Source organism: Amphiura filiformis, chromosome 16 (genome assembly GCF_039555335.1).
Source record: "Amphiura filiformis chromosome 16, Afil_fr2py, whole genome shotgun sequence".
Classification (NCBI taxonomy): domain Eukaryota; kingdom Metazoa; phylum Echinodermata; class Ophiuroidea; order Amphilepidida; family Amphiuridae; genus Amphiura; species Amphiura filiformis.
Genome location: NC_092643.1, coordinates 28,008,061 through 28,036,044, shown reverse-complemented (window position 1 = coordinate 28,036,044; position 27,984 = coordinate 28,008,061). Strand labels below are relative to the sequence as shown.

The following is a 27,984-nucleotide window of genomic DNA, read 5'->3' as shown; positions in this document are numbered from 1 at the left end:
AGCGATTTTTGGCGGGCCGAGAGGGGGGGCAAGCGATTTTTGGCGAGCCGTTTGGAAATTTTCCCCCCCCCCCCCCCTGGGGGCTCAGAATTATTGCACAGCCCCTTAATATACGAGGTATTGTTGGTCGAAGCAGCCAAAAAAAGTCGATTTTCATTATCTGAATCAATATATTATTGAAAAATAACACGTATAAAAAGGTGTTATTGCAAAAAGTTCATTCTACAAATCATATTTGTAAATTTGCTTTATGCAACATAACTCAAGAACCACAGAACCTACGAAAGTATGTCTGTGATATTTGAATTCTTCTACACGCTCGCTATGAATTGAGCAATGCAATTTTTGCTGAAGCTCACTACCATTCGCAAGATGCTGTGAACTACATTTTTTTTGCTGCTTCGACCATCAATACATCGTATACCCTTAACACGCAATAATGTCAAATTGAAATAAGACAAATTATACGATAGGAACATGAGGTAAAATTTGCGAAGGCAACGGCACTAACATGTCAGAAACTATTCATTATTATAGTGACGTATTATTGTTGAAGAATGAATGTTTTGAGCAAGTTTCATGTAAATTATTAAGGTCGTCTTCAGATATTTTACCTTCAACTGTTGTTTAGCACTGAAGAATGGAATAATGAAGGTTGATAATTAAACTTGCTTTTATCTTGTCCATAGCATACAGCATATTGTGTTCATTTTGAAAGGACAAGAAGTTATTCTCACGTACGTAAAGTCAAGTTCAGTTTTGCTGTGACGGAACATGCACATGTGAACACTGTGATAACATGCCAGCTCGTAATTTATTTTTCTGTCCTCCAAACCACCGCTTTTTGGCCTTCTGCAGACTTAAAGGTGGTAAAAGGAAGCTAAATTCAGTTGATAGTTTTACTGTTGCTTGCAATGGGGAGCTAATTAATACCTCTCTGTCTGTGAAATATTTAGGGTCACCCTCGATAATACTCTTTCCGGCGGGAGACTCAAATTCTTGTACAGACGTGCGGACTTTTTATGCATGAAAACACGCAATACACTGTGTTCAGCTTTAATTCTTTGTCATTTCGATTATGCTTGTTCTTCATGGTATACAGGGTTATCTAAAAACTATAAAAACAAATTACAAATTATGCAAAACAAGCATGTGCTGCACGATATAGGGACAGGAAAATTTGCTCCGTTTACAAACAAAGCACTCAAACACAGCAAATGTCGCCCTCATCGGTTCGAGCGTCTGACGACCATCACTTCGAACCATTACATCCGCGTAAACATTGTTGATGTACGATGCCTGGACTCGACTGTGCCTCCACCATTCCAAATATTTTCACCTGCTACGATACGTTTCAGAACTTCATATTTTGGATTAGACCTACAATACGTTTCAGATCAAAATTTGGATAGTGCTCTACTTAGCGAGGTATGTGCATGTATCACCCTTGTATGTTTTATTACGAGTGTGTGTCCCGGTGTGTGTGTGTGTGTTTACGTGCCTCATTAAGTTAGTCCGGCTCATGCGCGTGGTCATATAGAACTCCAAAACCTTTGTTTTTCATTTGTAGCTTAATATGACTTAAAGAATAGGGCACTTTATTTGTTACTGATTTAGAGGTAAGTAATAATGTTCTTAATTTTAGGTAATTTGTGAATAAAATAATATTTCAAAACACTGGAAGTCGGGGAACTTTTTCAGGTAGGCCTATGCAGAAATGAAACAGTTTGAACTTCACTTGAACCACATATATTGGAACACAGTTGCTACTCTGTGATATAAAGATGATAACTTTTAACTAGCAAGTGTTACCATGGTTACCAAGCATTGGTTGCCAACAATGTTTATAGGAGAAGGTTCAGAGATCACATCTTTTTCAACTACACCAAGTATACCAGTACTACCACTATCAGGACAATATATTATTTGTATTTTTGCTCATGTCATGTTCTCTGCCCGGGGTTCTCTGTCATCTTTTACTAAACTATCAGGATAATATTTGTGTATTTGCTCATGTTTTCCGTCATCTTTTAAATGACACACTGACAACTTCGTAAGACATAATTTTAATAAATAATACTGGTAGTCTGTTTGTGAGTCTGTCTGTCCGCTCTTATTCTCGAAACGGGCAGGTCGCATGTCCCTCGAACTTAGGTAGGTGTGTCTTGATCAATGCTAGGTAAGACATAATTTTTTAATAATAAAACAATTTCTAAACACTGCTTTTGCAGTGTAACCGCTACCGTTATACTCATCTAGAGTAACCGCTAGTACTACATATAGGCCTAAAGCTTTATTTCTACTCCCCGTGCTAGTATATTCATGCTAGAACATGGGGAGCATGGTACATTCACATGATCATGATGAGGGTGTTCTGACAAGTTTTTTAATGTCATTGTTTACCTTTCATGGAGGCAGTTCTCATGTACTACAACAGTCTGAGCAACCTCGGACTACTAGAAAGCAGGCAACTGCAAGTACGATGTGTAGCCCTGTACAACCCTACCCAAACGACCCAACATAAGGGGCGAAAATAAATAAAAAGCAAGACCTTATCTTGTCCAGCATAATACGAGGAACATGAAAAAAATATTAGGGAGCTTGCCTCCCACTACAAAATTATTTAGTTACTTATTTAACTAAAAAAATAATAAAGAAAAAGATAAGGTGCGAAACAAATAAAAAGCAAGACCGTATCTTGTCAAGCATGATACGGGGAACATGAAAACAAATATAAGGTAGCATGTCTCCCACTACAAAATTAATTAATTATTTAATTAAAAATAAAGAAAAACATAAGGGGCGAAATAAATAAAAGCTAGACCTTATCTTGTCAAGCATGATACGAGGAACATGAAAAACAAATATAAGGGAGCATACCCCCACTACAAAATTAATTAATTATTGAACAACGAATAAAATAAAGAAAAACATAAGGGCCGAAATAAATGAAAAGGCAAGACCTTATCTTGTCAAACATGATACGAGGAACATGAAAAAAAACATAATGGAGCATAACTCCACTACAAAATTAATTAATAAATCATTTAAAATTAATTAATTAATCATTTAATTAAAAAATGAAATAAAGAAAAACACAAGGGCCGAAATAAATGAAAAGCAGGAGGCACATTCTCCGATAAAGTGTCCAAAAAGCCAAATCTGTGTCGCTCATAGTTACAAGTCGTATTCAGACTTGTTTCGTCAGAAAGAAATTACTTTTATTAATATAACTGATACTTAGGAGTTGCTTTCTAAAGTGTGTGGGGCTAGAGGTTGTAACATGCCTAGAAAGTATAAAACAATAAAGCTGATTATACATATCCATTGTTTTCCTCCATGTCGCCAGCCAAGGTGCGTTCCGTATAATGTGTCCCTGTTCGCTATACATGCGCGCATAATAATGGATTATAGGTACTTTTCATTAGCTGGTATCATGCCCTAATTATAAAGTATAAAACATCACAACGCAGGTTATTAAACTTTTCCAACAGGGCTTTGAGACTATGTCGCCAATATTGTTCACAGATACGTTACCATATTTCTAATGGATAGCAATCTGTCAAAATAACTAGCTATATGAATGTTTTCATATGTGATGGATCAAGCAGGCTCCATAGTTATATTATATATGTGGTACATAACACAATGGTTTCAAAGTAAAACAAATCAGGTATATTAATGGCAAAAAAATCCTGACGTTACGTTCATTTCGTCACAGATACGTTACCTAAATTCTACTCCCCTCGGAAAAAACGCTGTGATAAATGAAGCCAAATACCATACCAGACTTTAGTACATTGGGTGATGACTGATCAAGTATGAGTATTAAGTCGGTAAGTTTTTACACTTGCACGATTAAGACAAAAGTGTGAAAGGGCTTCACAGATACGTTACCACTGATACGTTACCACCAATGCGTACAAGTAATATTGCTCAAAAATGAAGTATTGTTGAAAAATCACCCATGCATTGTTTTGTGCTCTGAAACTATTAAAGTTTACGATTCTGAATGATTTTCATGAATTCTTCGTGGTTGGAATTTTGCAATTACCGAGACCAAACTTGGACGCTTTATCGGAGAATGAGCCAGGACCTACAAAGCATGATACGAGGAACATGAACAAAAATATAACATGAGGGCCGAAATAAAATGTTTTTAAAGCAAAACTTGATCTTGTCAAACATGATACGATTACGAGGAACATAAAAAACAACAACAATGGAGCATACCCCCACTACAAAATTAATTAATTAATCATTTAATTAAAAAATAAAATAAAGAAAAAACACAAAGAGCGAAATAAATAAAAAGCAAGATCTTATCTTTTCAAGCATGATACGAGGAACATGATAAGAATATAATGGAGCATACCCCCACTACAAAATTAATTAATTAATCATTTGATTAAAAAAATAATAAAGACAAACACAAGGGGCGAAATAAATAAAAAGCAAGACCTTATCTTGTCAAACATGATACAGTTAGAACGCTGGACAATCGATTATTTAGAAATGCATAGTCGCTCTAAAAGTCGATCGATACATGTTAAAATCAGCACAATTCAGAGATACACCTTTTGCTATGAAATTAATTTTCTCGGTCAAACATAAAGCAATTTTTTTTTTTTTCTTCAGTAATGTCAGTTAAAAACATAGAGCTTGGATATACATTTAAAAAAATCCTGGTGTTAAAATTAGGTATGAAATTGTGTCGTTTAGTGTAAGATTTTGAATTTTATAGGCCTTACATCCGTCCACGAGCTTTTTTTTCGGAATTCATTTTTTAGCGTTTCAAACTAATATAATTCGCTAAAGAAAGATATTTCCCACCTCTGTAAAGCACATCGTGTGGGTCTATCTATTATAGTTTTGTCAGAATTACCGTTTTGATTTCACCTTTTTTCACGTCATGCTCCTAAAATCTCAAACTCAGTACTATATCTCGAAAGCAAGCAGCATAAATAGTCGATAATTCCATTGATCTAATCCAGGTCTCTTCTGCATTGAAAGCCAGGATTACTCGACCAGCGATTTTGTAGCCCAAATCTCCCATTTGGGTGCTGTGGTAAATTAACGTGAATTTTGGATATTTGCTTCCGTGATCATGGTGATAGCCTGCAATGGCAAATTATGGTTTCCATGATTATGTCGACCATTTGTGGGTTGTCTGTTTATTTTGTTTACCTAGGTTAGTCCGTATAGAGACGCACGCTTGAGGTCCATGGGAAAATCCACTGTCCAAACCTAGAAAAATATAGTGTGTTATTATAGGAGATTTTAATGTTCTGTCCCTCCTATCTCCATGTGAATTTTGTATGACCCCCCCCCCCCACCTTTGTTCCATAACCATTAGGGTATAGTACATTTTTGTTTTTGATATAGCCCCGAATAAAATGTGTTTAATTATGTTTGTACTCACTCAGGTAGCATTGTGTGTGAATTTTACATCCGAACTGGAGGCTATTCTTTTTTATGGGCATTTTAGTGTCTAAAATGGCCCAAAATGAGGGTTTTTCAATATTGCCGTCCATTTCTAATCGTCACCCCCATAGGCTTTACATGTAAAATACAAAGGCTCGTAAAAATTTAATAGCCTCTAGTTCGGATGTAAAATTCACACCAAATGTTTTTTGAGTGATTACAAAGATAATTAAATACTTTTCATTCGGGGGCTATGTGGAATTTTTTTTCATGTATTCCTTGTACAATGACATTTCACAATAAAATGTCCATTGGAAACAAAGGTGCCCCCATCGCGGTTTGGCATTTTCATTACACCCTTCAGACTTTTTAATTTGACATGTAGGCCTATTTGTCATAATAGCGCTATAGGCCTACTTTCTAAATGTATAGCTATAACGTGCTATATAAATATTATTATACCGGTATGTAATATTATGTAGGCCTATGGGGATGGGATGGGTGCAGAGGTGTGTGAGGTGGGTAGTAGGGGGTGTATGTAGGGAAACTTTGGGGTGGTACTCAACACATTTTAACTATGATTTTCAATGCAAGGCTCATTGTTGCCACAAACGTGTTTTTTTTTCCTTTAGGTTATTTAATAGGTTTCTATAAACTTCCATGTTTAACCTTGTATTGTTTTGGCTGCTTTCTTATGACTTTCGCTGGGTTTCCAAAAGCAGTTTCAAACAAACACAAACAAAAGGCATCATACCCAGTCACCTTCATGACAATTGAAACACTAGGTCAAGTATCAACATCCAGGTTATTCTGTTTTTAGGCAAGCAATTTTAATTAATTGCTTGAACAGGTTTTTGTTTGAAAACAAAAACCTGTTTAAGTTAACAATGATAATGAATGGTTCTTATAAGGCACATACTCTTCCGATAAAGAACTCAAAGCGCGTAAAGCACGAAATTGACAAAGGAACATAAAAACAATCAATTTACAAAAATTGGTTTTGAGCTGGTGTAAGATGTAAGATTGTTGATTCTTTTACCAAATGTTGGGCAAAGTTGTTTTGAGGAGAAGCAAATTTCAACACATTGGTCCGATGATCACGGTGATGAAGAAATCAAATAATTAATCACTCATGAAAGATCCTCATAATATGATCAGTGTCATAGGAGCGCTAGGCATGGGAATTTCTTTGCTATAGGCCTATTGAAGTTCTGGCAACACTGTAGCCAGGCCGGGCACCCAGAGATATCGATCCCCAATGTTAATATTAGCCTCAGATTTCACGCGTGGATTTTGATAATTTTCAGCCGGCAGTAAAAATTAGTGAAATCAAAACGGAAATTCTGACAAAACTATGATATATTGCTCACGGTGATGTGCGTTAGAAAGTTGGGAAAAATCCTTCATTAGCGAACTATATTACTTTGAAAAGCTAAAAGGTTGATCAAAAAAAGGCTCGCGGGCAGAGTTGAAGCCTATCAAAATCGAAAATCTTACACTAAATGACTGAATTTCACGCCTAAGTTTAACACTAGGATTTGAAAAAAAATACAGTATCAAGCATAACAGTTTTTCCTGACATTTACTGAAAAAATGAAAATTATTGCGTTTCATTTGGCCGAGAAAATTAATTTTACATTGAAAAGGTGTAACTCACAATTTTGCTCATTTCAACACCAAATTCGATCGTTTGTATTGCCTCATTAAATGACTGAGTGAGCTAAGCAGAACAAAAGAATCGGTTGTCCTGCGTTCTGAGTGGATACGAGTAACATGAAAAAATATAATGGCGCATACCCCCACTACAAAATTAATTAAGTAATCATTTAATTAAACAATAAAATAAAGAAAAACACAAGGGGCGAAATAAATAAAAAGCAAGACCGTATCTTGTCAAGCATGCACGAGGAACATGAAACAAAATATAAGGAGCATTTCCCCACTACAAAATTAATTACTTATTTAATAAAGAAAACCATAAGGGGCGAAATAAATAAAAAGCAAGACATTATCTTGTCAAGCATGATACGAGGAACATGAAAAAACAATATAAGGGAGCATCCCCCAATAATTTTCTTCCCCTCAGTTTCCCCCTCCACACTTTTGATGCAAAAAACCCAAATCGGCCAAAAAAAGAGAAGGTGCCGGCCAAAACAAGTATTTGGACAGGGGGGGTCTGAAAATCAATATTTTCATCAACAATCATAATATATGCCTGATTCTGTCAAAGTTGGTATTGATTTGTATGTAATTGATGTTTAGAATTCCATTTTTGAAAGTTGCATAAAAATTGGAGTTGTCGTTTTCTTAAAATGGCAATTTTACGTCCAAATAAGGATATGAGGGCGCTTCGCATTTAACTTGCAAACGATCTTTAAAACCGACATTTGAATGGCGTATGTATGAAGATAATCATAGGTAGTACCTGCTCAAGAAATTTGTGTTATTTACATTGTACCGTTTGGTTTTGGCAAAATTTATTGCATTTGCAATTCCTATTTATTTATTTTTTTTAATTTAAAAACTTAAAAAATGAACTTTTCCTGCTCCATTTTGAGAAAAAATCATGCTTATGGTAAGTTGTACGTGCAAATGGGTGAGTTAAACTGTATTAGGTATGACGATTATCATTTCAGGGACTTCGTGGGGTTCATTTTAAATTCTGGACTTGGGTGGTTTTTTGAATCATATACAAAGACAATAATGTTGGAATGAGATTACCACTAGTAAGATAATACAAAATAAAGCACACAGTTATGTATGATGTTGATAAGCATTCTGCCATGTAATATAAACCACACACTTTCCTTGATTAAACCCATTTTTTTTCAAAAGTCACTCTCCAGCAATGAATGTGTTACAAGTGGACTTTTATACATACTGGATTTCAATCAGTGTGTTACAAGACTCAAATCACAGAGGATGAATTTGAGTTGTTCTTTCATACATATGACAGGCCTATGTATAGCAACACTTTCCCATGCTTAACTCAATTTGGCCAAAGTATGGACTTGGGTGGCTTTTGTATTCATCAATTACATAATGTCACAAAATGCTACACACACCCATCATACCCCTTTTGCACAGCAAACGGTTAATGCATCACAGAGGGCTGGACAGAAAAGTAATTGAACATGGTATTATGCCCGCAAAACTATAATATTTTTGCCAAACATAAATCAATTTTGGGACATTGTCACAAAATATCATTTCAAAAATAACTGCTCTCCGTTTAGGTGAAATTTGTAGAAATTTGTAACATTTTCTAAAAATACACATAGGGCATAGTCGCCATTAATATACAAGTGGCCGCGAAAGAGACTTATGAGATATGGTCATTTGGAATTAGTAGGCCTATATGTGGTCTTTGCAGGGGGTTGCGTCATTGCGTGATCCTCTTTAAATGAGTTAGGTTAACTCAACCCTCCCTCCCCCCCCCCAAGAAAATTTCAATTTATCTTCGTAAAGTAACCTCCAAAATGTAAACCACTGCACCACCGCATAGTATAAAATTAACAATTGGCCCGGTAAACACATAATGTTACCTTTATTTTCCGCGCAATTATCAGAGAAACACATGACCAAAATAATGATCACGGATTTTGTCTGCGCCGGCCCCTCATACAAATGACCCTGATACACGACTGAACATGTAAAATACTTGTACCGCATAAAGGATTTTTATCAGGGGCGTAGCAAGAGCTTCGGGGCCAATGGACAAGGAGCAGTTCGGGGTCCTTTAACATATCTTCTATCAGTCCTATCGGTGGCCCATCTCCAGCCCAAGTCCAGCTCAAAGAATAAGGCCTGTATCACTATACAGACATTTTTCAAAATAAATAATACCATCACACAAGAGTCAAGACTTATTCTTTTAACATGTCTAACACAATTATAAAACAAGATTTTCATGTTTGTATTCTTATTATTTCCGTTTTGGTGCTTTGTTTGGAAATACAGCATGAAATTTCTAATTCTTATGTTTCCTATTATAGTGCTCCGTTTTGGTGCTTTGTTTGCAAATACGGCATGAAATTTTGAATTCTTATGTTATCTATTATAGTGCTCCGTTTTGGTGCTTTGTTTGCAAATACGCCATGAAATTTTGAATTCTTATGTTATCTATTATAGTGCTCCGTTTTGGTGCTTTGTTTGGAAATACAGCATGTAAGTTTGAATTCTTATGTTTTCTATTATATTGCTCCGTTTTGGTGCTTTGTTTGCAAATACGGCATGGGATTTTTTTAATTCTTATGTTATCTATTATATTGCTCCGTTTTGGTGTTTTGTTTGGAAATACAGCATGAAATTTCCAATTTTTATGTTTTCTATTATATTGTTCCGTGTTGGTGCTTTGTTTGCAAATACGGCATGGGATTTTTTTAATTCTTATGTTATCTATTATATTGCTCCGTTTTGGTGCTTTGTTTGGAAATACAGCATGAAATTTCCAATTTTTATGTTTTCTATTATATTGCTCCGTTTTGGTGCTTTGTTTGCAAATACGGCATGGGATTTTTTAATTCTTATGTTATCTATTATATTGCTCCGTTTTGGTGCTTTGTTTGGAAATACAGCATGAAATGTCTAATTCTTATGTTTCCTATTATAGTGCTCCGTTTTGGTGCTTTGTTTGCAAATACGGCATGGAATTTTTAATTCTTATGTTATCTATTATAGTGCTCCGTTTTGGTGCTTTGTTTGGAAATACAGCATGAAATTTCTAATTCTTATGTTTCCTATTATATTGCTCCGTTTTGGTGCTTTGTTTGCAAATACGACATGGAATTTTTAATTCTTATGTTATCTATTATAGTGCTCCGTTTTGGTGCTTTGTTTGGAAATACAGCATGAAATTTCTAATTCTTATGTTTCCTATTATATTGCTCCGTTTTGGTGCTTTGTTTGCAAATACGGCATGGGATTTTTTTAATTCTTATGTTATCTATTATATTGCTCCGTTTTGGTGCTTTGTTTGGAAATACAGCATGAAATTTCTAATTCTTATGTTTCCTATTATATTGCTCCGTTTTGGTGCTTTGTTTGCAAATACGGCATGGGATTTTTTAAATTCTTATGTTATCTATTATATTGCTCCGTATTGGTGCTTTGTTTGGAAATACAGCATGAAATTTCTAATTCTTATGTTATCTATTATAGTGCTCCGTTTTGGTGCTTTGTTTGCAAATACGGCATGGGATTTTTTTAATTCTTATGTTATCTATTATATTGCTCCGTTTTGGTGCTTTGTTTGGAAATAGGCCTACAGCATGAAATTTCTAATTCTTATGTTTCCTATTATAGTGCTCCGTTTTGGTGCTTTGTTTGCAAATACGGCATGGGATTTTTTAATTCTTATGTTATCTATTATATTGCTCCGTTTTGGTGATTTGTTTGGAAATACAGCATGAAATTTCTAATTCTTATGTTTCCTATTATAGTGCTCCGTTTTGGTGCTTTGTTTGCAAATACGGCATGGGATTTTTTTTAAATTCTTATGTTATCTATTATATTGCTCCGTTTTGGTGCTTTGTTTGCAAATACAGCATGAAATTTCTAATTCTTATGTTTCCTATTATAGTGCTCCGTTTTCGTGCTTTGTTTGCAAATACGGCATGGGATTTTTTTAATTCTTATGTTATCTATTATATTGCTCCGTTTTGGTGCTTTGTTTGGAAATACAGCATGAAATTTCTAATTCTTATGTTTCCTATTATAGTGCTCCGTTTTGGTGCTTTGTTTGCAAATACGGCATGGGATTTTTTAATTCTTATGTTATCTATTATATTGCTCCGTTTTGGTGCTTTGTTTGGAAATACATCATGAAATTTCTAATTCTTATGTTTCCTATTATAGTGCTCCGTTTTGGTGCTTTGTTTGCAAATACGGCATGGGATTTTTAAAATTCTTATGTTATCTATTATATTGCTCCGTTTTGGTGCTTTGTTTGGAAATACAGCATGAAATTTCTAATTCTTATGTTTCCTATTATAGTGCTCCGTTTTGGTGCTTTGTTAGCAAATACGGCATGGGATTTTTTTAATTCTTATGTTATCTATTATATTGCTCCGTTTTGGTGCTTTGTTTGGAAATACAGCATGAAATTTCTAATTCTTATGTTATTTATTATAGTGCTCCGTTTTGGTGCTTTGTTTGCAAATACGGCATGGAATTTGTTATCTATTATAGTGCTCCGTTTTGGAGCTTTGTTTGCAAATACGGCATGGGATTTTCTAATTCTTATGTTATATATTATATTTGTGATGATATCTTCGGAAATACACTGTGTTGGAACTTCTAATTTCAATATGTTTATGAGAAAAATATGGCCTTTCACTTGAAATCAATATATCACATGATCATGAGGATTATCATGAATAAAAACACTGTAGACTACCAATATCATGCTGTATAAATGTCGGTAATTCCATTAGGAATTAGTCAGATTTACAAAAAAAATTACATGTTCTTTTTGCATGAGTGCTTGAAAGGGATGATATTTTATGTTATACGTAAGTTTTAAAGAATTTGATTTTCCAAATATATCAGGTCACCTTCCTTTAATGGCATGCATAAAAGTTGGAATAATTTAACCTTGAAGATCACCAAAAATCCAACTCGCAATTCGACGATTATGTCCCCTTATGCAGTAAATATGGAATTCCAAACATATCTTGATGCAAACCCGGACACAAACTCAACGCTGACTTTTCCACCGTCATACACGTCAAATTCAGCGCTGAAGAACCCATGGAAAAGCCAAACTGAGTCACCGGATGAACAACATTTGGAAACAAGTGATACAACCTGTTCATCGTGTTTGATACAATACACACAAGAAAGCAGTTTTTCAGGTTTGAAATATGTTGGACAGAAAGGCAATTTCTTCAGAAGGTAAGATTGTCAACTATGTTCAAAATATGCAATATACCCCCTAGTCATTTTATTTAATGTTGGGCGTAGCCAACAACAACTTGATATAGCATAAATTGACTCCAGATTTAGACTCTAGAATAACACACCCGGAACCAAACCCTCTAATGAAGAAAATTTGTCTTGATTATGGCTACTCAGTGTAAAGTTTTTCGGCCTTCTATTGAGCATATTTCTTCATGGAAGCAAGACCGCAGTAAAAGGTCAGACGAAGAATTATAAACTTGTCGATCTAGCGTAAATCCTGGGTAGTCCATGTCACCCCAATGTTATACAAATAAAAATTTCTGATCAAATTTCATAGCAAGTTTTAAAGTTGGTCAAATTGAGTTATAAACCATGCCAACGTGTTCCTCTGGTCACAAGGATCCAGAAAAGGTATAGTTTGACCTATCTGGGATGTACGATTCTCAAGTTTTAAGCAAAAAGGTTTTAACCCCTGTAGATTTTGAAAACTTGCTCCGATTGTTGTCAAAATGGTCTCTAATTCTTCCTCTCGGTATAATAATTCATAATAAGATTCATATATGTAAGTTTACTTCCCAAGGTTACACCCAAAAATTGGTCAGTCAATAGGTCTATGTAACGTTTGATATGGAGCTTTATGGTCTTGACCTATTTGACTGTGCAATCTTGTGAAGCAAACTTCCTACATATGTAAAACATATCCTACTATGCAAGAGTATGCTGAGAGGAACAATTTGAGACCCCAGGTTGAGACCATTTTGATAACAATCGGAACAATTTTTCAAATTTGACCACTGTAGAGGTCAAACCTTGACCTTTGACCTTTTTGCTTATAACTTAAGAACCGTACATCACAGATAGGTCAAACAATACTCTTTCTGAATCCTTGTGACAAGAGGAACACTTTGGCATGGTTTATAACGTAATTTGAACAACTTTGAATTTGTCCCTGTATAAAGTTCGATAACCTCTACCCGCTATCTTGGAATTAATTTCATTTGGCCCTGGATCCAAATTTGTTCAGCAAATCAAGAGCTACATCTGTGAAATTTTTAGGTTTTTTTAAACCATTCTGTAGCACTAAACTACAATATGAGTGAATAAGGAGGGTATAACAATATTAAAATGTGAGTATAATACCTGACAGACGTGATAAAAAGCAAATAAGTTGAAAGAGCCTTAGTTAATGAGCGTGTTTTATAGAGACTATACGGAAAGATTATACTGCAATAACCATTGAATTGGAATGAATTCTATGGTTGAATGGTTCCATCTGGGTCAAACAAGCTCTTATCACATGAATGCAATGAGTGAACGAGAGTATAATAATACTAAAATGTGAGTATTATACCAGACAGACGTGATAAAAAGCAAATAAGTAGAAAGAACCTAAGTTAATGAGCGTGTTTTATAGAGGCTCTAATACGGAAATATTATACTGCAATAACCATTGAATTCGCAATACTTATACGCTGATAAATGATAAAAAAACGTTCACTATAAACACGCTCATAGACAAATGAATTCATCAGCACATGATGTTATTATACCGTAATTGTCGGAAAATGGACCATTTATCATACAACTCGTGATATGATGATAGTATTGCCTGGTTACAAAAAGTGATTAAATTGAACAATGTCCCATTTCAAATATTGAGTTTTGGTTTTGGTTTTGGTCACGTTGTTTCCTATTATCATGCCTAAGCTCTCGACTCACATGATTATCTTTGTTTCTACCCTTTTTTAGAAACTTAAAAATTGTATCAAACAGATTTGGTTTTTATTTCAGTTTCTTATATAATGGTATGAAAAAGAAAATCGCTTGAAGTTACCTAATCTAAGTATACAAAAGAAATGTTTACATTCCACAGTGCAATATTCACAAGGAGAGAAATCGAGCATGTCGATCTACATTGAAAGACGTGGTTTAAAAAATCAAAAAAAGCTATGCCTTATTAAGACCATCGAAATATTTGCATTCGACATTATAAAAGGGGCGACTCAGGTGACATAAACAAAATCGGTTCATATCCTTTTCGCATAATCGATTGAAGGCCATTATATGACTTCTAATTATAAGCTATAGAGGCCCTGCATATGACGTATCATCCCGTAAATATGGCGGACTACTCAAATGCATTCAACAAAAGCATGATTGCAATCTACCGTGACAGTTCGTCTCACACACATAACCCTGCACTACGAAAAAATAGGTTGATGACAACATTTGATTGAATGGACTGCACTCCGCCATAACTACGGTGAAGGACACCGGTTCAAATCCTTTGTTTGGAGCCAATCGATAAAAAGAATGCAGGATGTGGAGGATGTGAAGTTGAGAAGCAGTACTGAAAATGTAATGGTCAGAAGTACAAAAGGAAAAAGAAAACGTATCGCGAAGGCATTAGTTATAACGATGTATAACCACGAATGATATACACCAAGCACAAAAAGAAACTCGTCAGTTATAGTTATCCTTGCTGTTCAACAACCTGATAATTTTGCATTATTCAAAAATTTGTTAATTGGACTTTACTTTCTCATTTGACATCCTGTTCGTGAAAATCGAGCAAGAATTTACCAAGATATTCGCCTCCAAACCCTCAAACCCCAAAATGAAAAGTTGCAATTTTAATGGTTCAATTGTGCCTGTTACATTGTGTGCTTTATTGATTGGCCCGTGGTACTTGTGTGCAATACAACGACGCGTTCCCATTGGAAATCGTTGAAATTGCAACTTTTGATTTTGGGATTTGAGGCTTTGGAGGCGCATATCTTGGTCAATTCTTGCTCGATTCTCACGATGTCAAATGAGAAAGTATAGTCCAATTAACAACATGTATATTTCAGAGTAATCCAAAATTGTCAGGTTGTTGAACAGCAAAGATGACTATAACTGACGAGTTTCTTTTTGTGCCTGGTGTATTTCTTAAAATTAGATTTGAAGGTAACAAGAGTCCGTGACAATTTGAGAGAAGAAGGGAGTTCTTTCCATAGTATGTTAGTGTTAGAAGGAAAGATAACACAGTCGTTAACATACCTGGGATTGTAAGAGTGAGATAGAGCGGCAGTGTTAAAAAAAAATGACAAGGACTAAATCCAGAGGAAGAAGGTCATTATGAAATTGACACATGAATGAAGCCAGTTGGAGTCTATAGAGATCACGAAGTGTGTAAAGAAGAGACGAGCGGGTCTGTGTTCGCAAGCCAGAGAGAATTGGTACAGCTTCTGATCACTCTCTTCTGAAGAAGATGTGCAGAGTCAAAGTTAGCATTGTTAGGATCAGCCCACACGAGGGCCCCAATGATCCCATAGGACAGATAGGGATGAACCATAGAGTTGTAGTAAGTGAACGGGAAGGAAGAAAATGACGGACCTTTCGAATCACACCGTTGTATTTAGAAACAATCTCAGACATGTTGGGTATGTGAGTGCCATGAGAGATTATGATCTATAAGAAGGCCTAGGAATTTAGTTGTATTAACATTTTCAATTGGACTATCGTTTTTTAAATATCCTATTTAATATCAGGCTATGTTTATATTTAGTGTAATTAGTGTTCTTTATGTTAAGTGATAATTTATTCAGTTTAAACCAGTTAGATATTATTAGTAAATCCCTATTTATGTTTTGTTGGAGTGTTTGAGAGACAGAGTGAGAATAAAAATGTAGGTATCGTCTGCAAATGGTATAAAGTGAGGAGTGGAAGTATTGCAGGGGAGGTCGTTGTATAAAGTAAGAAGAGTAGTGGACCCAGGATAGATCCTTGGGGAACACCGAAGGTAACACCAGTTGATTTAGAGAGGCAATTATTGAAGATGATACGTTGATTTCTACCAGAAAGATGAAGATACCAATAGTGTGTAGCTTGTTGTCAAGAATATGAACAAGTATTAGTCTTTTAAATGACCTGTATTTATTTACTTGGTTTAGATGTCTGGGAGTTCATTTAGACATTTTTACTAGTTTCAAACTTTAAATGGGGGTTTTAGATCAAATTTACGATATGAGTCCCTCTCCCTAATCCTCTTCCACCTAATCCACAACCAATCTTGGAACATTTCATGACAACCGTCATAAAAAATAATTAAAAATGATTCTAAAAGAGGATAAGACCATGAGTAATATAGAATAAATTAGCCTCATTTTAAGCTTAAGACCTAATTGAACCCTCTAAGTGAAGGAATACTCAAGAGACAGTGTTTTGAAATCCATGATGCACATCAAAATGTAACCAAACCACCTTTTTGGGTACCCCAGTATATGACGCAGGACCACTAATAAACCTGTAATTTTGTACTTCAAAACCATTGGTTTATGTACCACATTTATGATATAACCCAGAAGTTTGCTTGATTCATCACATATGAGAACATTCAAATACCAAATTATTTTTACAGTTTTAATTGAACCTTCTAAGTGAAGGAATACTCAAGAGACAATGTTTTGAAATCCATGCTGAGCGCTGCATATCAAAATGTAACAAAACCACCTTTTTGGGTACCCCAGTATATGACGCAGGACCATTAATAAACCTGTAATTTTTAAAACCATTGCTTTATGTGTCACATTTATAATATAACCCAGAAGTTTGCTTGATTCATCACATATGAGAACATTCAAATACCTAATTATTTTGTCAGTTTGTTATCCATTAGAAAAATGGTAACGCATCTGTTTGCAATATTGGCGACATATTCTCAACGACCGGCTGGAAAATTTAATAACCAAGTGTTGTTATGTTTTATACATTATACAGTCTACCGGCTGCGAAGGCCTTAATCCCCTGTTGTTAAGTACGTGTTAATTGGATTGCATAACTGATCTGCTCCGGTGAATATCTAAATTATTTAAAATATCTAAATTATCTAAAATATCCAAATATCTAAAATATCAACAGGTGCAACTGTTATCCAAATTATCCAATATTCTTTAATAATATCCAAATATTTTACGTGCCATGTCAAAAGGAGACACTTTGGGGAAGGATCGTAAATGGAGAAATAGCCTAAAATCTACCAGGAGTGATTTTTTTCACAATTTGGGTTTGTTGCGAATTTGTGATGTTATTAATGTTAAAATATTGTCTGATAGTTTCAGACCGGAATATAACTGGCATCTTGTAATTTTTAAGGCATTTTTCAAGGTGATTGTATAATACTCTCAACATTGTCAAAAATATTTTTGAAGGCCGATATCTCAATTTCCAATTCTATAATACCATGACTTTCGAACTCAATATCTTCGCTTAGGAATGTCCGATTTCATTGGTGAAAACGGCGTGGTGGAGCAAAATATATCTCTCTTTTAAAATATGTAATAACCTCTCAAATATCTCAATAGCTTAATAGCTAAAGCTAGTTACATTCCCACATCTTACACACAGATAGTTACATTCCCACATCTTAAGGGGTTACTACACCCCTGCCCAATGTTGTGCCTATTTTTGATTTTTTTCTCAAATTATATGGTGACAAGTAAGATATGTATATTATAAGGGCAAGGACTACAACTACTGCGCTTGAACTTTTATTTCAGCATAGACAACAGTTGCGGAGTTACAGTCAAAAATGAGGGAAAACCAATGTTTGATCAATAAATCAATAACTACTTGCCTTGAGTTGCTGAATGTTCAGCGCAGTAGTTGTAGTCCTTGCCCCTATAATTTACATATCTTACTTGTGATTTTTGAGAAAAATGCAAAAATAGGCACAAAATTGGCCAGGGGTGTAGTACCCCCTTAATGGACTTTCAAGCATCGCAATCGGCACACAACGGCCCGTGGAAATGCATGTAAATACGTTTTGTTCCCAAACCTATTCAATTCTACACAGAAACAGTGAAGACTAGAGCTAATTGCGCATACACATATACGCGACCTTAGCAATAGCTAATTAACTAGGCCTATGGCTAATTGATTAGCCCAGCTATCTAGCATGCATGCATGTATAAAGGCATATAAACAGCCAGCAGTAGTATAATATGCTGATTTTACTGAGAGGTCTTTTTTTTTTTTTTCTGTAATTTGAAATTGACCATAGGGACAATGGGGGCAAGGTTAATTCGTTAGCTCACCTATAGCCTCTGTGAGTTCAATAGGTCCAGCAGTTTGGTGTATTTCATTGAATATACATGAATAACTACAACAGAAGTTTGTAGTATCATATAATTAGACCAAGTAAAATAAAAAACATGTTTCAAGTCCGGGTTTTTGTAAAAAAGGAGGAAGAGGGGGCTTTTTATTTTATATTTTCATGGCAAAATCGGTGTGATTACCCATCATTTGAGCTGTTTTAGCATACCCGGTAGCATACACAATAATGCCTGGAAAAAGGAGGAGGCCTCTTTTTATTTTTGTTCTGAGGATATAGGCCGGCCCCTCTCATTTTCATAAAACCTTCCAAAAGTGTTTCTTGTATATTAGCAAGGCTTAAGAAATATTTCTGCTTCCAAGATATATTTTTTGAAAAGTTATAACTGAATAAATATATAATTGAAGAAACCTCAAAAAAGGAAGCGGGTGGGTACGTGAAACATGTTTATTTTTTTATTTGGCCTTATAATTATTAATTATATTACATAATTATTTTCCATAGTTGTGAAATCATTTTGTTAACCAAAAATTATTCAATATTCATGTAAATATTTCTGTGCAACTTTGGTCATGCGCTATTAGAGTGCGACTTCCTAAGGTATTTTCTACATACCGGAAGTAATATCTGCATGACCTTTGACCCCAATGACCTTGGACCCCAATGGATGAATACAATGTGTAATGTTATCATGCTATATTATAATTTGTGGAATGACTTAGCATTTTTAGTAACAGAACAGACAATCAGCATCAGCCATAATGACCTTCGTATGACCTTTGACCTCAAGGCTAATGCATGCGTCAAGTGACATCATCTTGCTGTGTAATTTGTGTAAGGAGTAGCAGTTTTAGGAAAAAATAACAGGAAATAACATTTTCGGCCATAATGACCTTTCCATAACCTTTGACCTTGAGTTGGTCACGTGACATTTGTGCCACCAGCTATTGGTCCTGATGACCAAGTAACATTGTTGTACCATATATATTTGCGACAGCAGCAGCATTTTAGGGTATTTGGTCATATACCGGAAGTATCCCTTAATGACCTTTGACCCCAATTCTGAACATTAACTTTTAGACACTGGGTATAGCTGATGCATGTACCCAAGTGCCATCATCGTGCTGTATAATTTGTGGAAGAAGTAGCATTTTTAGTGAAATCACGTTTTTGGCCATTGACAGGAAGTGGATGACCTTTGACCTGAAGTTGATCATGTTTCATTTGTCCCCCTACCCAATGGTCCTAATGACCAACTATGGTCAACATGGCTCAAAGCATATGGCTACGGTGGCTCATTATAAGATTGACAGAAAGAAAGAAAGAAAGAAACAAAGAAAGAAAGAAAGAAAGAAAGAACTTGACAGAAACAGACCTTAGCAATTTTGCAAATTGCTAAGGAAAAACTAACCTCAAAAATCTCTTTTTCTTGAAAAGTGCCCCTTCAGATTTCAGATTTATGTTAACATAATTATGTGTTCTAGAAATTCGCAGAAAATCGTATGCCGAGGCGATATTGCGCACGAAGCAGAAGCACGGTTTTCTATTGCTATGGAAAATCTCAACCCAGTCATCGATCTTAGTGGGCCATCCAATGAACGACACCATAATACGTTCCTTACACAAACCCTTTTAATCTGGACAAAGAAGCAGTGAAAACAATGCTCAAAAGTCACATTCTTTTTATTTATACTCCTCCAGATTTCAAATTTAGGTCGAGACATATTGCACGACAATCGGTGAGCCAAACAGAAGCAATTTTTACTTTATCGTTATGGAACATCTAGACCCAATAAAATTCCAACACACGAAGTAAATTTAGGGAAATTGTGCTAAACTTGTTAACTTGGTCTGAATACATCCCAGGAGTTTATTTACGTTCACAAAAAAAATGTAAGAATATTGAAATTGTGTGGCATTGTTGTCTTATTTGTTATTACAAAGATTTTCCAAAATACACACATCTTCTAAAAGGTGATACATGGAGACACAAAGCAGTATTTTATCTCCTTTTTTATTCACTTGGCTTGAACCCCCAATTAATTGTTAGAATTCGCATGTCATGTCGTTTACCTCTGGAAACCCCCGGGTGGAAACCCCATAGGGATGTATAACAAAAGCAAGGTCAGACATCTCTGTGTTAAAAAGCTACCAAGCGTTAAAAAACAAAAATCGCACAGGCACAACGCCTAGACGTTGATCCACAAGCCTCAGCACACTTTACAGGTTGTCGCTGACTTCTACGGCCCACATCATTCCATAAACCATTTTAACAACAATTCAGGAACTTTGCTGCTTCAAGAGCGCACACCCTAGACATTCCACAAATAACCATCGCAACCAAGATCAGCTCCACGAGTTTCGTACGGGTTACAACGAGACAAATTAGCAGTGAGTTCCTTGTCCAGGGGAATTTCAAGCTAACTCAATTTTTCCATGAGAGCATACTAGGCACCGCCAGGGTTCGAACCCGCAACCTCTCGTACCATAGTCTAACGCCTTATCGATTGAGCTAACTTGACTGCTTAATATGTCTCATTTGCGTACAATGTCTGATTTGCACAACAAGGAACAACTTCAATAAGTTGATTTATCATAAATGGGCTTGGAGCAGAGAACATAGCTTACACTTCCCATAATGCATTTCTTCTATTTCAATTTTCTGTACTGATTTGCTATGTTGTTGTTGTTGTTGTCGTTGGATATTCCTCCTTTCTATTAGGAGCACCTCCGAAGAGTAAAGTAGTTCAACACGTATAATAAATCACATAACACAGTCACTAATAAAGTTTACACTTTCACATAAATAGTCACACGAATTCACAATGTGAATAGTACATCAAAAAATATTATATACAAGTCAAAGTTTATGGCGGTTGCAGCAGCACAGGTGCAAAATCGGCGGATCAAAAGATGCTAATTGTGTTCCAGCATGTCCAGATACTCCGGATCTAAAGTAGCAGGAAGTGTTTCAATATATTCGTTCATACAGTGGGGGCACGCTCTCATTCCATCAGGTATCACGGTCAATCTTACTCTAAATTTGCCATATTCAAGACAAGTAGGGCAGTATTCTGCTTCAGGATCAAACTCGGTATCATATACACGCTCAGGGGGGTGATCAGGGAGATAAGGGAAGTCCCGTAAAATCAGTCTCCAGGGTGAAACGGGGTCCACTCGGCTATCTGTTCCAGCAGTTACTGGCAACAACTCGCCAGTTGCAGAACTTTCATCGAATTCAGACGAGGGTTGTACAAGTGTCACAGGCTTAGTTCCAGGGGGGGTTGGAAGAGATTCAGACTTTTCTTCTGGGATGACTGCAAGTATGTTGTTAGGTTGCTTCACGTTCAAGTTCATGTTGTGACATATGGGTCTATAGTAACGAAATACCGTAAAACCCCGTCTACAAGCATATAGTGTGCTTCTGATGAAAGCTACATTAATCCAGTCGCCATTATGGAGTTTGAGCAAATAAATTACGGATCCAAGCATATACAAACAAGTATTAATTTAAGACCGATCTATTGTATTGGTATATTAACGCTTGCTTCGAATTAATTAAGCTTTTATAAAAAAAAAAAACCCACTATATATGCTTGTAGACGAGGTTTTACGGTATAACTTTGTGAACAGAGCACATCCAGATCTTGCAAAATATGTTTATTTCTTGACTAGCGATTTACGTTCAGCCAGTCTATTCTCAATATGAAAACAAAGGAAACCTGTGCAAAGTAAAGGTAGCGTCATCATGTTGCAAAGGATTCTGGAAGGGTAAGATATCTTTTCTGGGTTTTTAGTTGAAAAATAGCGCCAATATGAAGTTTTATTACTGCTTCTTGATAAACATGGGGATTAGTGCCCTTATTTACTTTTTTGAAGTTATACAGGATTTTGGGAGACTAGACTATGCCATAGTCGATTTTTGATAAATAAAAATATGTTATTTAATCATGATGAACGCATTCAGTTGAACTCGAAATTATACTGATATTTATTACATCAAAATACTAGTTAATGGTTATGAAAAAGTTTATATAATTATATCAGTGACAGTAGCCTAACAGTAGCGTATACGTAGGCTTTTTGAATGCAACATATTATAATGACACTTCAATACTGAAGAATACTGATTGAAGAATCTAACAGTTTAATAATCGCGAAATCCCGAGTTAAAAATCGACTATGAACATTGCATTTTTAACAGGACTTTGACCGGGGACTTAGTCCCTAACACACACTGTCAATCATGCTAGTTTATCAATTCAATTTAACCGCAAGCACAATAGCCTGTATCAATGTTAATGGAACGTGTACGGAGGATTTAAACCATAACGAGATCTGGGCGACCAATCACAAGCCAGATCCATTTAAAGATGCATTACATCATGGCAAATTTTAGTAGGCCAGAAATTCGACAATCTCATCCATAGACAGCCGTGTTAAACATGTTGACCGCAATCGAAAGTAAGTAGTCCACTTGGGAAGCCAACAAACATAGGGAGTACGATGACTAAAAAGATCAGATGTGAAAATCTATCATTGTGCCCAAATTAATTAAATCGGAGTTTTAAGAGTACTAGTATGCACAATGGGCAAGTGGACTACGGAGAAGTCTATTGAGAGACCGGAGTTTTGAACAAGCGAGCAAAGCAACTTTCTAAACCAGCCTGTCAGATTTTTATTTTCTTGATTTTCTTTAAAATTCGGTCACCATTTGGGGTAAATTTTTCAGGATATTATACCTATATATTACACCAAATCTAATTTGGGAAAACGGGAGAGATTTAAGCAAGAGACGACCAAAAAAAACGAAAGCGAATTTAATCATGTTCTCATTTCGTAACCGTCATTCTTGGTGTTTGCTATTCAAAATAAAAACGACCTACACAATAGGAAATGTGCTTCGCAACCGGCAGACTGTATAATTAGGACATGATACTGACTAATTAAAAGTATGTATAATCGATTAATGTACGCGTATGTGTAACGAGCAGGGACACATTATACGAAACGACCTTGGCTCAATGGCGATATGGTCAGTCGATATGCATATACTTGCTAGGCTTAAACCTCTAGTGGCGAGTGGCGTAGCGTGTACCATCATATCGGAGGCACCGTCCATGATTGGGGGCACAAGCCGTTTTTCCTATGGGATTTTCTAAATTTTGCAATCGATTGGGGGCACGTGCCACCCGTGCCCCTATGATAGGTTATGATGCTACGCCACTGCCTCTAGCCCCACACATTTTAGAAAATCCTAAGTACGCTCGTAGAAGTTATCTTAATAAAAGTCATTTCTAACAGATGAAAAGTCTGAATACGGCGCGAGACGTAACCTCATTCATAACGGTCATTTTTCACTTTTTAATTCTATCTGCGTCACATTTTCTTCTTTTAAATTTGAAAACATAATACAATTTTAACCTTTACCTTTTTAAAATGCACGTCAGATATCAGATTATATTTTTATTTTATTATTTCTGCATTATTACCATCATTATTATTATTACAGTAAACAATATAAGGCAGAATACGAGGCAAACAAGCAAGCATTATCCCCGGGGTATTGGCAGATATCTCGCATCATTAAAGGTGACACACATTGTAAAGTGAATTATATATCTTTGGAAAGCTTATAATATCAGGAAGCAGAAAAGAGCATTTTTTATTTGCCAAACGTACCAGGGTAGACATAATCTCCATGCAAAGATTGGATATTGGCACCCCCCCCCCCCCTAAATTACAGAACGAAATCGTTCAAATCGGGCGCTTTCTTTCGTTGATGACGTCAGAGCAGGGACACGCCGTTACTTCCGGGTTTGATTGTAAACACAATGTACATGCATTACTGTGGCATGCATCGGGCCAATGCACGAACTCAGTCATTATCATCTAACTTTACATTAAAAATATCTTCAATAAAGTGATCAAGTTAGGTCAAAATCGGTGCATGCAAGAAGAAAATCGCCGATAGAAGAAGAAGAAGAAGAAGATCCTGGCTTCCACGCAATCCTTTAAGGGGTACTACACCCTGGCCAATTTTGTGCCTATTTTTGCATTTTTCTCAAAAATTATAGCGCATTGGTGACAATTAAGATATGTATATTATAGAGGCAAGGACTACAACTACTGCACTGACAATTTTATTTCAGCAGAGACAACAGTTGTGGAGTTACAGTCAAAAATGAGGAAAAACCAATATTTGATCAATAAATCAATAACTTCTTGTCTTGAGTCACTGAAATTCCAGTGTAGTAACTGGATTCCTTGCCCCTATAATATCCATAAATTTGGTTACCAGTGTTTTATTAGTTTTTGAAAAAAATGCAAAAATAGTCACATATTTATCAAGGTTAAATACCACTAATTATGTATTACACGTTTTAACGCACTGAACCGTAAACACCTTAAAATGGCAGTGCGCCCTCGAAGCTGAAAGTTACAATATGATAGGGCGAATATTAACTAAAAACCGAAGCCGTGCGTATGAATTTTGGTACTATTACATCAAAATGTCATATAATGAGAGAAAATGTACCATTTTGAAGCATCAATCTCTAAAAAGTACTTTTTTGGCTATATAACTTGATCAATTTCAGCGATTTTAATGCAGTCTTTTCGAATGCCATGAAAACAAATAGTTACTCGTCGTATTTCAATGTATCGCACAGGCCTATTAGTGGTATTTAACCTATATAAGCACAAAGGTGCTCCAATCGCGGGTAAAATGCCATTAATGTAAACATTGACATTTGCAATAGATGTTTTAACAAGAAAATTTCTGGAAAACAGCACGACGAGTAAAATATCAATGATTTTCGGACACCCTGTATGATGACTGTTTCGCTGTTTTTGTTTCAACCTAGGACTATATCTAGAGATTCGTATCTGTAGCCTGTCCTAGCACGACCAGATCAGATTAAGATTGATTTAGGGTTAGTGTTCCGATTTAGACTTGCTGGTTAGTGTTAGAATTGTTGATTAGGGTCAGGTTCGCATTAGGAATAGGGTTTTTATAGGGCTGGGCTCGTGGATAGGGATAGAGATACGGCTAGGTCCGAGGATTAGATATGGGTTTAAAATAGAGTTATAGATCAAGTTAGGGTTCCGGCTTGAGTTCGCATAGAGTGAGGCCATACAGGGTGCTCTAGAGGCCCATAGACAACGTGTACACAAAGACTAGGTTTTATTTTACACGTGACTATAGGCCTTACATGCGCCTTAAAGCTTAAGCAAAATGCCTAGCCTAGGCCTATACTGTATTTACACGAATAGGCCTATGTACGATATTTAGGGCAAGGAAATCACCAACAAAATGTGCATGTGGGTCTAATTAACAAAGTGGCATGTCTATATGATCATCAACTTGATTTTCATCATCATTAAGCTTTCTATATATGTATACGCAGGCAAGCGAAGGTTGTTGAATTTAGAAGCCCTGAAATCACAGAAACCAGCCGTAAACCCAATACTAATGCCACAAGTTCCCCCCCCCTCCCTCAACCCGTTACTACCTCAACGGGTTCTAAAAACATACCTTAGTAGTCGAAGAAGATGCACGTTTTCTTGCCAGGGCAAATACAGCTAAATATTGAGAAATGTAAGCAAAAAAATAGCAAACAAAGTCTCCATGACGAATATCAGATCCATAGAATTAAATACCACTAATTATGTATTACACGGGTTTCAATGGGAAAATGCCTAATTTCGGGTGGAATTTTCTCATATTCAGAACTCTCACAGTTCAATGCCACTAATATCAGGTGAAACTATATGATTTAGATGCCAAATGATCAAAAATTCAACATAGGTTGACCTGAGACTTTTCTTGTTTTAACGCACTGAACCGTAAACACCTTACGTAAAATGACAATGCGCCCTCGAGGCTGAAAGTTACAATATGATAGGGCGAATATTAACTAAAAACCGAAGCCGTGCGTATGAATTTTGGTACTATTACATCAAAAATGTCATATAATGAGAGAAAATGTACCATTTTGGAGCATCAATCTCTAAAAAGTACTTTCTTGGCTATATAACTTGATCAATTTCAGCGATTTTAATGCAGTCTTTTCGAATGCCATGAAAACAAATAGTTACTCGTCGTATTTCAATGTATCGCCCAGGCCTATTAGTGGTATATAACCTCAAGGGGTGTAGTACCACCTTAAGCCATAATGGTCATGTATTTCATTTCATTTCTTTTAGATTGTTCTGGTTATTGGTTGTATTGCTAGCATTATCTGGACTGTCGTACCAAATAGTTCTTTCTACTATGAAGTTCATCGAGCGGCCAACAAATACCAAATTTTCCATTAAGGAGGAGGACGAGTTGGATTTTCCATCAGTAACCTTCTGTAACACGAATATGTTCAGGTATAAATAAGTTAGGCGATTCTTTCTTGCCATTTCTTTCTTTCCTTCTTTCTTTTATTTCTTTCTTCTTCCACATCCTTGATCGGATTTCAACCAAAAGCAGTATTGGAAAGCTGGCTACAAACGTTATGTGATTTTGACACACCATTGTATACATTCTTACCCATGGGGGCGTTAGTTTTATACTCTTTGTCACAAAAGTGACAGAGTATAAAACTAACAGAGTATAAAACTTGCGGAAGTTTCAAATGGATAAAGTATGAAATTTACTTTAAAAAATTTGTGACCACTTCAGTCGATTTTTTTAGCTACGGGCACCTGAACAGCGGCCTCATGAATTATTTCAGCCAACAATCTTGCCTCCTTACCAGTTGAGTTCCGGTCTTGATTGATATTATTCCGACAGGCTGTCAGTCACTAATTAACAATCGATTCGAATGATGTTTTGAAATGAACAGATTGTTAATGTTTAGGTCCTACTTTTTCATAGAAACAAGCACAAACATTCACAACTCTTTTGTATTATCGGAACCAGATAACCTTTAGAAAGCAATATCGGTTTTCTTTCAGTTGTTACATAATCGAGTGACCGCATAATATCTTGGTTTGAAGTTATCTTGATCAACGTACAAGGAATTTTAAAACCACGGGCCCTGAACAAAATATGACACGCGCGCATACTGCCAGGCAAAAATAATGAAACTTGTGATGATGCTCGGGCATACTGCCTGGCAATGACGTCAGAAGTCAACTCATCTATTGAATTCTGATTTTAAACAGGTACGATAAATTGTCAACCAAATACAAAAATTGGCTGACATTTTTGAGCGACGGTTTGCTCGAAATTCGGAGGCTTTTCCCTCAACTTGGAATTACAGACAGCAACATCGAGGATGATATTCCAAAATACTACGACGGCTCAAACGGGAACATCAGCGATATTCCTGAAGACTACGACGGCTCGGACAGGAACATCGACTCAGACTGGAGCACCAGCGATATTCCTGAAGACTACGACGGCTCAAACGGGATTCCTGACTATTATGCAGGAAATGTGTCACTTTATGACTTTATTGTGACAAACGGACATGGAAAGGAGGATAGCATTAAATTGTGAGTACAAAATTGTGGTATGGTTCGAGTGTTTATTGAAGCACTCATTATTATCATCATCATCATCATCGTCATCA

At 35.9% G+C, this 27,984-nt stretch overlaps 1 protein-coding gene across 1 annotated transcript; it reads left to right on the top strand.

Moving 5' to 3' along the window:
- The first annotated feature begins 1,155 nt into the window (after positions 1-1,155).
- On the top strand, positions 1,156-27,911 carry LOC140172544 (uncharacterized). The gene is made up of 4 exons (XM_072195689.1): positions 1,156-1,428; positions 12,075-12,318; positions 26,627-26,794; positions 27,575-27,911. Exons 2-4 carry the CDS (start codon positions 12,080-12,082, stop codon positions 27,909-27,911), a joined length of 744 nt encoding a protein of 247 aa, XP_072051790.1. The 5' UTR covers positions 1,156-1,428; positions 12,075-12,079.
- Positions 27,912-27,984: the final 73 nt, after the last annotated feature.

Excerpts from the sequence above, each read along its gene's own strand:
- LOC140172544 (XM_072195689.1), top strand. The coding sequence starts at position 12,080 with ATGGAATTCCAAACATATCTTGATGCAAACCCGGACACAAACTCAACG. Across the intron at positions 12,319-26,626 it reads AAAGGCAATTTCTTCAGAAG|ATTGTTCTGGTTATTGGTTG; the intron begins GTAAGATTGTCA and ends CATTTCTTTTAG. Across the intron at positions 26,795-27,574 it reads TGTAACACGAATATGTTCAG|GTACGATAAATTGTCAACCA; the intron begins GTATAAATAAGT and ends GATTTTAAACAG.